The 12,226-nt window shown below is 44.3% G+C and overlaps 1 protein-coding gene across 1 annotated transcript in view; it reads left to right on the top strand.

The window, feature by feature from the left end:
• Positions 1 to 12,226, top strand: part of RGS6 (regulator of G protein signaling 6) — a 564,680-nt gene that overhangs the window by 460,767 nt on the left and 91,687 nt on the right. Inside the window, exons 4-6 of the mRNA XM_068562720.1 lie at positions 3,793 to 3,843; positions 6,841 to 6,947; positions 8,231 to 8,282. Of these exons, the coding sequence (XP_068418821.1) occupies positions 3,793 to 3,843; positions 6,841 to 6,947; positions 8,231 to 8,282 (210 nt within the window). The remainder of the gene's footprint in view (positions 1 to 3,792; positions 3,844 to 6,840; positions 6,948 to 8,230; positions 8,283 to 12,226) is intronic.

Genomic DNA, 12,226 nt, shown 5'->3' with positions numbered 1-12,226 from the left:
TAAATAAATATACTTCCAGAACTTTTCTCCTCCACATCTGTATATATCTATACATATGTAAGTAATAGAATACAAATATAAATATATATTTTCTATTGTAAAAATGTCATTTTACGATATACACTGTTCTCAATATGCTTTTTCATTTAATACGGTAGGTGTTCAATAAATATTTGTTGTATGGATGGGCCATAATTTATGTATTGAATCCCCAAGTTGTGTCCAAATGCCCTGCCAATAGACATAATTTTATACATATATAAGACATAATTGAAATACGGGCTTACAACACATATAGAAACATGAAGCATACCTGCATATAATAAATATATATTGAAATATACCAACAATCCACGCAGGTTGTGAAGAAGTGTTTCAGGTGCCCTCTGGTGTATTTCATGGATATCCCTAGTATAAATGTTGATAAATTAGCCTCAAAAAGAAAACTTTCAGCCAAATGTTTTGGGATCTTTGGGAATAAAGAGCGGCTATTGTGCACTTGTTCTTAATGTTTTTATATTGGCTTTAAGTCCTTGGCAGGCAGGGCAGCTTGGGAAAGATAAGAACCAGAATCCAATAGTAGTAACAAAAGGCAACAATCAATTTTAGATAGAACAGAAAAAAAAGTCTGCTGCAAATTCTTATTAGAATAAGAAGGAAAGAATGATTGGGAGAAGGAGGAAAGAAGGAAGAAAGGAAAGAGAAAAGAGAAGAATAAAAATGTTTTCTCCTGATGGTTATTTGGACTCTTCTTGCCTGGTTATACAGTGTAATAATTGTAGGTCTTATAAAGGACATAATATTATGACAGATTTCCCTTCCTTACTTGTTCCTGAGGCTGAACCTGCAACGGTTTACTGCCTGCTCACAAGGCTGAGGCTGGCCCTTCCTGGATTAGTCCCACGAAGCCTAAAATAACCCACGCCCAAGAGAATGAGACTGTCCACAGCCCCAGACATCGTTGTGTGTGCTCAGGTCCCCCAGGCAGTGCCCACGCGTGTCAGGGATGGCAGTGGCGTGTGTGCTGCTACAGACTGAAGACAGTGACCTGGGCAGCCAAGGGCAGCAGCCCAGCCCCACAAGGGCCTGAGGACGGTCACACGAGTCCCCAGATGAGACAGTGACTGTCATGGTGCCTACACCAGCGACAGGAAACCCAGGTCTGTGGTTCCCGCAGTGCTAGGGGAGGAGGGCCAGGGGCTTTTGTGACTTTCACTTCTTTACCAAAAAATGCTTACATGTGATCCTTCAGCTCTGTGAATGCAAACCGGAGCCTGGGGGACTGGGAAGAACAATGAGGCCGGACATGAGTGCAGAAAGCCAAAGGGGGTAGAAACCCAGACAATGGTACCGAAGGCCGGGGTGGGGTGGAGGGGGGAGCAGATATGATAGCAAGGAAGGAGTTTCAATGTGAACGAATACTAATTAGTGACATGGATATTAATGATGACAGTAATTAACAGGGGAAAGGAAGGGCTGTCATTGTCCCAGGGTGAGTAATCAATCTTGGCAGGTGATAAATAATGGTTCAGCAAGCTCAGCAGAAAGATAATCCTCTTGCCCGGGGGAGAGCTGTTGCTGATGCTGGAAACCTCTCCGTTTCTAGGCAACCCACAAAAAAAAGGACTGTTTTTCTTTTGAGGGAAAAACAGGTTAGAGTCTCTCCCCCCCAGCCCCCAACTTGGGATTACAGTTTGTTTTTGATTTCTGCTTTGTTCTTCATTTCCTAGGACAAATGTTGAACTTGTATAATTTGGAGGAAGTGGACACACACACACACACACACACACGAGACATACTCTCCCTTTCTCTCTAAGAATGTGAATGAAAAGGAGTGTTTTTGATCCAAAGTTTAGTTCATAGATGCCATCTGGGAGCAAGAGTGGGGAAATGCTTAGAAGTCTTGCTTTTGAGGTTGAAATGCAGGGAACTTGCAGGGCCATGTCAGTGGAGGCTAGTCCTGGGATGGGGGGACAGCACAGAAAGGGCAGGACAGTCTACTGTGCAGGGTTCATTCACCTTCCAGAGAGCCAGAGAGAAACAAAATATCTAGGCACTCAGGCCTGTACTGGTCTCACTTCTGAACCCCAGTCAAATTTCTGAGCAATTTTAATTCTGGAAAAAGGGCAATATCCGTTCAACCCCTCTGCTGGGGTTTCCAGTGTTTTAGCTGGGAGTCCATCCCACAAGAGCTTCTGGCAGGCCCTCTCCCTCACACCATGCCTCAGACCCATGACAAGACTCGGATATCTAGAAATGCTGCCCTTTTCAGGCTGTTTTCCATCAAACATTTCATCCTGAGGTGACCAAGCCACCTTCGAAGATCTGAACTGGTTTAAAGTGAGATTTTGGGGTGACAAAGGTAGATTGCACAGAAGTTCAGAACCTCCCAGAAAATTGGACTCCTCTACCCACACATGAACTGCACTGGCCTAAGAGAACTGGTTCCAGGTGCCGCATTTAAAGGGAGGCAAACAAAGGCAAATATATTCTGAGAATTGGGACCAAAATGAGGAGGGACCCCAGATCATGTCACGAGAAGAAACAGCTGAGGAATCCAGGTGTGTTTCACCTGGAGGGAAGGAAACTCAAGGAGAACATTGATAATACATTGGACGGACTGTCCAAATAGTTGAAGGATTGTCTCACAGAGTGAGAGGTCTGAGTTCATTTTTCTGTCATCAGAGGGCAAAACTAAGACCAAAGAGAGGAATTCAGAGAAGGGCAAATTTCTGTTGAGAGAAATCGAAGATGATTTAACTGGAACAGGTTGTCCATCAGGAAATTTGTGAGTTTCCAGGCACTAGGGTTTTTCTAAATGGAAATTACAGCACCTCTTGTCCAGGGTGTTGTGGATGGGGCTTGTGTATTGGCTAGGGTTGGAGTAGATAAGCTTTAAAAGTCCCCTCTGATTCTTAAGATTTTATGTTAATTAAGGCATTACTAGATGCCAAAACAGATAACCTCAAATATCCGGGGCTCAACACGACCAAGTTTGCTTTTCAATCAGGTCACCCCAAATGGGCCTCAATTTTCATGTCTGTTCGGGATCCCAGGCTCCTTCCACACATGGCTCTGCCCTCCCCTAGGCCCCTGGAGTTCTCTCCATTCAGCCAGCAGATGGGGATGAATGGTGTGGAGGGTCACACAGGAGTTTTATGGTCTGAGTCTGGAAATCGCTTATGGCATTTCCACCCACATTCCATTGTCAGAACTCAGTGCACACCCAACTGCAGGAGAGTCTAGAAATGTAATCTAGCTGTGGCCCAGGGGGTAGAGGACAGAGGTTTTGGTGAACACAGAGAAGTTTCTCCCACAGACACAGGGGCTGATTCATTCTGGATGAGCCCAGGCCAGAAGAAATTAGAGATTTTTTTCAGGAACCTGTGAGGTCATCTGTGTTGGGCAGGCCTTGTCAGTTGAGGATAGTGAGCTAAAAGGAGTCTCCTCCCTCAGGAACTGGTCTGGGGCCAGGCGTGATAAGACTTCCTCTAGCCTGTCATCAAAATATGTGTTCTCAGGAAGGCCCCTCCAGAAGCGCCCTAGAGAAATGTGGATACAAGACCATCCTGGGTCATCAGAAGTGGATTTTGGGGGGAAGAGAATGGAACTGTGACTACAGAAGCATACTAATGGATGGAAAGTGTTGGTTAGGATGGAAGAGTGTCCATATTACCTAGCTCTCCAGGTGTGTGCTAATTGGAATTAGGAGTCTCTTGGGTAACCGTGTTTCTTCTGGCACAGAGCTAAACATCCATGAGGTCTTCAGTTGACATTGCTTTATCCTTGCAGGTACTGACATTGTGCAGTGGCTTATGAAGAACCTCTCCATTGAGGACCCAGGTACCTGACCCTTGACCCTGACTTTACCCCCATGATATTAGTGAACAACCCATAACCAGATTCTCCTACCCTCCTGAGAACTGGGCTTATACACGTGAATTCCAAGATGTAGAATCACTCTATTTACAAATAGCATTAATTTATTTTCTCCACTGAATTCCTATCTTTAAATTTAAATCACCCTTGGAGGAAATGAGCAACTATTTAGAATGCCAAAGAGCCCAATACAATAACATGGGAAATGAGATGGACTCTGGTTAGCCCAGCAATTAAAGATAAGTTGTAGCACTGTCACGGAACAGCCTTCTAGAGCCAGCTCTTAAAATTAGATTGCCTGATCCACAATTAAGAGGTTTAATTATTTGCTAAGACTCCTTCTGTTCTCTGCTTCTGCAAGAAGTGAAGGAATGATTTTTTTTTTCAACTTTAATTGTGCAATGCAATTACCTCACCAGGAAAACAACAGCAAACCCTGACCAGTAAAACAGTTTCCAAATCTGTCCTCCCACCAGCAAATAAGCAGTAAAATTTATTTGCATAGCAAAATTAGAAAATGCAGGGTTCTAGAATAAAATGAAAATTCTAGATAAGAAAACTTTTCTGAATTTATTATATACTTCGCATCTTAACTAAGTATTCTTGCTGCCTGAAGTTCATATTTACAAGCATCCACTAATGTGTTCTGATGTTCTTGCGGATTAGACCTATTTGCCTCAAACTGAATGTCCTTCAATTGCTATGCTTTTTAAAAAATTTTTTTCAAGTGCCCATTCTAGGTGTCTGACCTTCAGCTGTGATTCCTTGCCGGGGTCAGTATGTCAGCTCGGGCATTCCTATATTTTAATCTGATGCTCCTAATAGACTATTGACTATGAAACAATACAACTTATATAGAGTTCAATTAAACATAGGCGCCAGAAATCTGAGTGCCAGAAAAGCAGGTCATGAACGGAACACTAGCCTTTTTCCCCATCATGATTAATGGCCACTCTCATGAGTAGTGAAAATTCTTAATTCTAGTCAAGTTCTTAATCCTCAGGGGGAAATTATAAATGCTAATCCTTTTAAGGAAAAAACCCAAATCAACTACCCTACGTGTTTGCCTTACACAGCCTGGACTTCTGATTGTCCACTTGTGAAAACTGGACTGAATAAGTCTCCACCAGTTCATTTACATGTACGTAGAGTCACCCTTCTTTGTGGTGGTCTCCTCTTCCAAGAGCACTGTTTTCTCTGCCCTTCTAAAACAGTCATCCTATTTCTGACAAGTATTTTATCCTTATCATCAGTGGTGGTAGTAGCAGCAGTAATGGTATATTCAGAGAACCCTGAACCCCCTAGTGGTAGGACAGACTTCAGGAATCCTCTGGTCCCGGTTCGAGAAGCTTCTGTGAAAGATCCCGAATGATAAGAGTCTTATCTATGACGGTCTATTATACCTTGATGCCCTTGGGAGGACATGAAGGTGTTGGGACCTGTCTGGGCTTCTGAGAAGTAGATGAGCAGCAGAAGTTAAGAACAATTCACCAGCAGAAATGAGGCAAACAAAAGCCCTGGGAAGGCGGGTATCCAACATCTGCCCTCCCTCTCTTCTTCCTTCCCATCTGCCACGTCTCCAAGTGAAAGCCTTTTGAAGAATGAAGTGAGACTTCTAGCTCCTAGATTGGTGACATGAAAGTCTCCTTCTTACTGGATTTTACTCTTCCTTCCCTGGAGAAGGAGAAGTTGCAGGGGATGAAACTTCCTTCCCTTTTCTGCTGGACCCTTGGTTCTTGAAGCATATAAACTTCAAAAGCCAACAGGTCACCACTAAGCAAGTAAAATACATCTCCATTCATTCTGATTCTCCCAGTTACAAGTGTACGCTCCTTCCAAAGGAGAATAGCAGGTTCTAAATATGCAAAACGGCTGGATTATATACAACCTCTTGAAAGTTGTAGCATTGTCACGGAACAGCCTTCTAGAGCCAGCTCTTAAAATTACATTGCCTGATCCACAACTGAGGTTTAATTATTTGCTAAGACTCTTGAAGAGTTTGCAAATAAAACCAATACAAGTCACTTTAAAAAATTCAGAACTTATGAAATTAATAATTCCTAGAGACTCCCTGAGTGTGTCAAATAATTTCTACAACCAAAAATTAGTTTTTATCAGTTAGAGTACTTTTATATTTGTGAAAGATTATCATGTATGATAGAACCATTTAGATTTCTTTTTTCTTAGCTCTGCTCAAAGTAAATATAAATTTGTAACCATTTATGTGAATCTATTTATGGCTGGTGCTAAAGTAACGAAACAACAGGTAGATTGTGGCAAAAATATAAGGATTTCTTTTAGGTTGGCCTCCCTAGGCTACTGCCCACTGCACTGCCTGCCCTTCCTCCAGTTCTCTAAGATACTGAGCTTTCCCTCTATGTCCATAAAAGAAGGGTAACGCCCTCCTCATCGCTGGTGGGACTGTCATGTCTGGAAATGCAATGTGAGTCCGAAGACTCTATGGGCTGCATCCTCATTGCTGGCGGTGATTTAAAAAAAAAAAAAGGATGAAACTAAAAATATGAATCAGGGCTGCCAGCACTTACTGAGCACTTACCCTGCACCAGACACTGCTAAGCACTCTATGTGAAGCATCTCACTTAATTAAATACAGGCTTATCCACACCAAAACCCATGGTCTTAACTGGGAAGCTGGACTTTCTTCTGGAAGCTTTAGGGACGTTAACAATGTCAGACTCTCAGAGCTAGGATCCAGGGGATCCAGACACATGTGGCCCTCTCCAACCACTGACATCTCCCCCCCACCCCCGCCCAGTGCAGCCCTATCAGAAGGTATCAGCCAATCAATCAGCCAATCATGCAGTGATTTGGGGGTGATGATAGTTGACTTCTGGTTGCCTTTCTGCTCCCCCCACCCTGCCCCACTTACATTTCAGCTAAGTAGCCCTGCATTCTAACAGCTTCCTAATTACTTCTCTCTCTTCTGCCCTGTCCCTGCAGTTGAAGCAATACACTTGGGAAGCCTCGTAGCTGCCCAGGGCTACGTCTTTCCGATCTCGGACCATGTTCTCACCATGAAGGATGATGGCACGTTTTATCGTTTCCAGGTAGGAATGCAGCTTGTCCTCCTGAAGAACCTTTTCTTCTCATCATCATCTGATCTCAGATTAGAACTACCTAAAAAACTGACAGTATTTAAGGGAGCAACCCTTACCTCCCACCAGCACTGGGACAACCAAGCGAACTTTTGTCTGGGCCATTTGTTGCCCTACCGGCATAGTAGTAAAAATCCCTCATGGAGAACCTACTATTCACTGTGTGCTTTACACGTTATCTCCTCATTTATTCTGAAGAACAAACTTTGGGGGGATTAATGTCTCCCATTTTACAGTTGGTAAAACTGAGGTACTTGGAGAATTAACAGGGCATTGAGTAAATCCAGGGGACAGCCTTGATTTGAACCTAGGTCAGCCTGATAGCAAAGTCCTTGATGGTTCTACTATATCATGCTGCCTTCCTGGTGTGAAGTTTCTATTCACTGCCTATTAACACTTCCCAACCATTCCCACTCCTCAGATCCTGTCCCACAATGAATTGGAGCAGAGGATAAGGGGTTGTGTCAAGATCTAACCAAAGGGTTTAGGAGTGGAGTTCTTCAGACAGGGTCGAAGGATGTCTAAGTCTGCTCAGCTGACATAACAAAATACCACAGACTGGGTGGCTTAAACAGCAGAAATGTATTTCTCATGGTTCTGGCAGCTGGAAGTCTAAGATTTTCAAGTAGGGTTCAGTTTGTGAGGAGAGCTTTCATCCTGGCTTTCAGATGGTTGATTCTCACTGTGTCCTCACAGGGTGGAGAGAGAGAGAGAGAGGTTGTTAGCTCTCTGGTGTTTCCTCTTATAGGGACACTAATCCTATCTGATCAGGGCCCCACCCTTATGATCTCATTTAACCTTAATTACTTCCTTACTTCACATACAGTCACACTGGGGGTTAAGGCTTCATCATAGAAATTTAGGAGGACACCATTCAGTCCTTAGCAAAGGGACAAAGGAACTTGGGGCTTGTGTCCCAGCAAACAGTGCTTGTCTGACTTCTGTATTAGACTTCTATTACCTTGGGATAAGAAGTTGTTGCCCTGTAAACTGTTTCTCATTTTTGCATTTATTTGGCTTACCTCAGGTTTCATTTCTCAACACCTAGATTAAAATGTTGACTGGCCTCCGCTGCATTAAGAACAGGAGAGAGTTAGGGTGTGGCGTCAGCACGTGGACAGAGCCTGTCATAGGGAGGGGTCCCCACTGGGTGCAGGGGAGGGCTGCCCCTGGGCCCCAGGCAGGGGAGGGCAAGTGCTAGCATTCTGAGTCCTGACACCTGTGCTCTTTTGCAGGCCCCGTACTTCTGGCCTTCAAACTGCTGGGAGCCTGAAAACACTGACTACGGTAAGCACTGAAGCCACGGCCCACACTTAGTGTTACTCCTGGGAATGCAGAAGGCAAATCCTTGCTGTCTGGGCAACCATGGTGCATGAGGAGGAGGGTCTTTGCCCTGCTTAACCCTTTCTCATATTGTTGACATGTACTAAGTTTCCTGTTCCATGTAATGATGAAAGACAGTGCACGCTGAAAGGTGCAGCCATTGGAAGGGAATAGGGGAAGGGAAGAAAAGTTCTATCAAGTGTGGCCAATGCTCATTCTGTGGGGCCATGGAGAACTGGGCTGGTGGCTATTGACCCCTCCTTCCTGGGACAGGGTTTCAGGGAGGGCTGGATCAAGGTGCCACCTCCCCCTGTCCATTTCCTTTCTCACAGACTTGTTAAGACTTTTTAATAATTCATTGGTGTTTTTGATAGTTGGTCGTTAGAGGGAAAGTGTAACAGACCGTGGAAGGGGTATACAAAAGTTACCCTACCTAAGAAAAAAAGAGTGGGTGAAGCTGGGAGCTGGGTAAGCGGGGAATTACCTTTGTCCAGGCAGGGATCTATTAGACTCTTGCCATATCCTCTCCGTGAAGACTGTTTAACACGTCTACATGTCAGTCTTCTAAAGTTACATTATCCCTATACTTCAGACAAAGCTGAGGTCCAGAGAGGCCCCATCCTCATACCTCTCACACTGTATGCTACTTGTCTGGATGCCTGGTCAATTGTAAGCTCCATGAGGGCAGGCTGGTCCACCTCATTCATTCTCTTATCATCCAGTGCACAGTGCATGCCTGAGGTATAGTTGGCACTCAGTAAATATTTGCTGAGGGTTCTGGTTCTTTATTAAAGGTGATTAACAGACACTCAGTAGAGGCAGCAGAATTTGAACTCAGGTGCTCGTTTCATTCTGTCCCTCTGCACAGTGCCCTCATCACCGACTCAGCTGCTGGGGCAGCCCACAGCAGCTCTCCTTGGGACTGGTGCGCTTGATGAGACCTGCACCTTCTCCGTGGGTTCTTTGCAGGATGCTTTTCACAGGAAGGCAGAGCCAGCTGCAGCTGGGTGGTATTCTGGGGAGCCTGTCCCTGAGACCTTGTGATAAGCTATACCCTCTGGATTATACTTCTGAGGGATGGGAAACCAGCAATTGGGAACAGTCCTGAGGATAGAATTCTGGCAAGTCATTGCCCTACAAGGGCTACAGTTGTTCTGTTTTCAAGTCTGGATCACAGCCCTGATGCAGAGGACAGGTCCCTGTGACTGTCTCATCAGCTGTGTGCAGGCACCACTGCGGGTCCCTCTGGAACTGTGCTGTGCCTTAAATGATGTGATAAGTGGGTCCAGCCAGGTTTCTGGCTCAGAATGGGAGCAGCACTTGGCTGCTCATAAGTGCTTCTGGGGCTGAAATACTGCTGACAAAAGCCCAACTTGGAATTTGAATAATTGTAGCTCAGTTCCATGCAGCAGCCGTGTGCCCTTGTGAATGTGAAAACCAGTATTTTTCCAGGCAATGGAGAGCGTGGGAGGATAGTGGGACCAGAAAACTGAGGCCAAGTAAAATTCAAATATTTACTTGAATATAAACCCACAACCATCAGCCGTCTTACTCTGCATACAGCAGGGCACTATTTCCCTTTCTGTACAGATTTTTTAATTTTAGTTGTGCAGCAGGAACAGGGAGGAAAATAACAATTAATGTCAGGATCTCCCTAAAGCAAAATTATTCTGAATTCCTGTACCTCCATTTTGGCAAATCGGATGGAGAACTTAGGGTGCAGGGTACAAATTACTCATCGCCATTTCCAGTTTAGCCAGAAAATCAGTATTTATCAAGAGAGATGTCAACACAATGGGCCCATTGTTGACTGGCTCCAATAGCTGTGTGATCTTGGCAAGTTACTTAACCTCTCTGTGCCTTGGAAATCTCATATTAAAACCAGAATAATAATGGTACTTGTCTCTCAGTGTTGTTTTGTTAACTAGAAATGGGTATAAGTTTCGGTGCATGGCATGTAGTAAGGAGTCAATAAAAACCATGGTGGTGGTTGGTATTATTACCTCCAGGGTGATGTTCGATCTTACTTGTTCTGTGGTAGCCCTCTTGCCAGAAAGGATGTGACACCAAAGCTAAGAATTCAGAATAGGTATGGCTTGGATTGATGAAGAACCAGGAAACTTTCATTCATTCAGCAAACATGTACTGGTCACCCACTCTGTGTCAGTTGCTCTGTCACAGATTTGAGTGAGTTATAGGCTTACCCTCCAAGCATCCCGGGCTGGGAGAGACAGCATGATGGGGGCAAGAAGAGGATGGAGAGGAGTCTGATCTGAGTACTCAAAGATTTTATGTTGATGAAGAATGATTACGAAGGTTGAATAATTTGGAATGGGCAAGTTTATAAAAAGGTCTTCGTAGTCAAGGAGAGACGCTTAGAGTAGATTCAGCAGCTTTAGAGAGCCATTGTGGGTCCCCAACAATGGGGAATAACCTGCAAAATTCCCTCATCTATGAAATGAGGCTAATAACAGAACTCACCTCATAGGTTATTATGAGGATAAATAAGTGGACATTTGGAAAGTCCCTAGAACACTGCCTGACGTTCAATAAGTTCCATACATGTGGTAGCTGTTCCGCTATTGTGGTGATTTCCCCAGACCTAAAATACCGCTTGGCACATAAGAGGCACTCAGATTTTTAAATGGGTGAATGAATGAATCAATGAATGAGTAAATGGGGCAGTGAATGTCATAGTGGAGACGTTCCTCTGAACTAGACCTCAATTCTAGTTCCATCCCTACCACTAACTAGTCCATGGCTAAATCACTTCACTTCTCTGAGCCTTTAATTTTTCCATCTGTTAATGAGGTGTCTGTACTTGATGGTCGCCAAGGTTACTTCCAATGCTAAAATTCCATGGTTCTAAGAAGTAGTTAGAGGGTATGAGGGCAACAGAGAAATAAGTGATTTATATGTTCCCTAGTTTAGGAGATTGAGGTTAATTATGATGTCACTAGTAAAGACAGAAAGCTTGGAAAGGGAGTGAGTTTTTTAAGGACATTGAAATAGGATAGGTTCAATACTCTTTAAATGTTTAATTGCACATGTAGCACATGAATCTATTGACTTTATAGAATTTTTAATTCCGTTTTTGTGATGGTAGGATGCTGGTGAGTTTGAGATGGCAATGAGATGCCAGCGTGAGGGCAAGAAGACAAAGAGTTTTCAATGAGAAATTACACATCCAAGAAAAACCAACATCTGAGCTTAAAGCAAGTCCCCTGGATGCCCTGTTCGAGGACTTGGCTTTGTTGCCAGTGGTCACTTGATTAGTTAGGTGTCAGAGGGAGCACTGTTGAGGCACCAAGGAAGTGCAGACAGACAAGCCACAGGGAAGGTCTGTGCCAAGAGGAAGGTCCCCTCAATAGCTACTTGCTGCCTTCCCAGTTATGGTGAACCAACTGCCCAATGTGTGACATTAGCTGCACAGGAAGGGGGCCGCCAGCATTCGATCATGTAGCTCGTGGTCATCAGTAGAGGTACCGGCTTTGCCTTCCGCGCATGGTACTTTACTTCTCAACTTAGCTGGCCCATTTTGACCCAGATGGGTTGGAAATTTCTTGGGATGATTCTGCTTAAATAGAAACCAAATCTGGGTTACACTTTCCTGAGTTTCACATTTGGCCAATACAAAATACTGCCTGAGGCAACATCGTCAAAGCAGCTGCCACCCGCGCTGACCTACACCTCTCCGGGGTCATTGAGACCAGGTCTGCTGGGGCTGGTGACATGCCAGGCTTCCTGCTGCAGGTTGCCCCAATTCCACAGGCTGCCTAGTTGGTGACAAAGGAGGTACCTTGTAATAGAGAAGATACCCCTTTATCTGACACAGTGCAGAGCTGTAGATGTTTGGTTCATTGGAAAAGTTGGTGAGTTGGTATGAAAAAGTGATACATCCATACCTT

The sequence above is a fragment of the Eschrichtius robustus genome, chromosome 1 (assembly GCF_028021215.1).
Source record: "Eschrichtius robustus isolate mEscRob2 chromosome 1, mEscRob2.pri, whole genome shotgun sequence".
NCBI classification, from domain to species: domain Eukaryota; kingdom Metazoa; phylum Chordata; class Mammalia; order Artiodactyla; family Eschrichtiidae; genus Eschrichtius; species Eschrichtius robustus.
The sequence above is the reverse complement of the archived record's forward strand: the minus strand, read 5'-3'. Positions and strand labels throughout refer to the sequence as shown.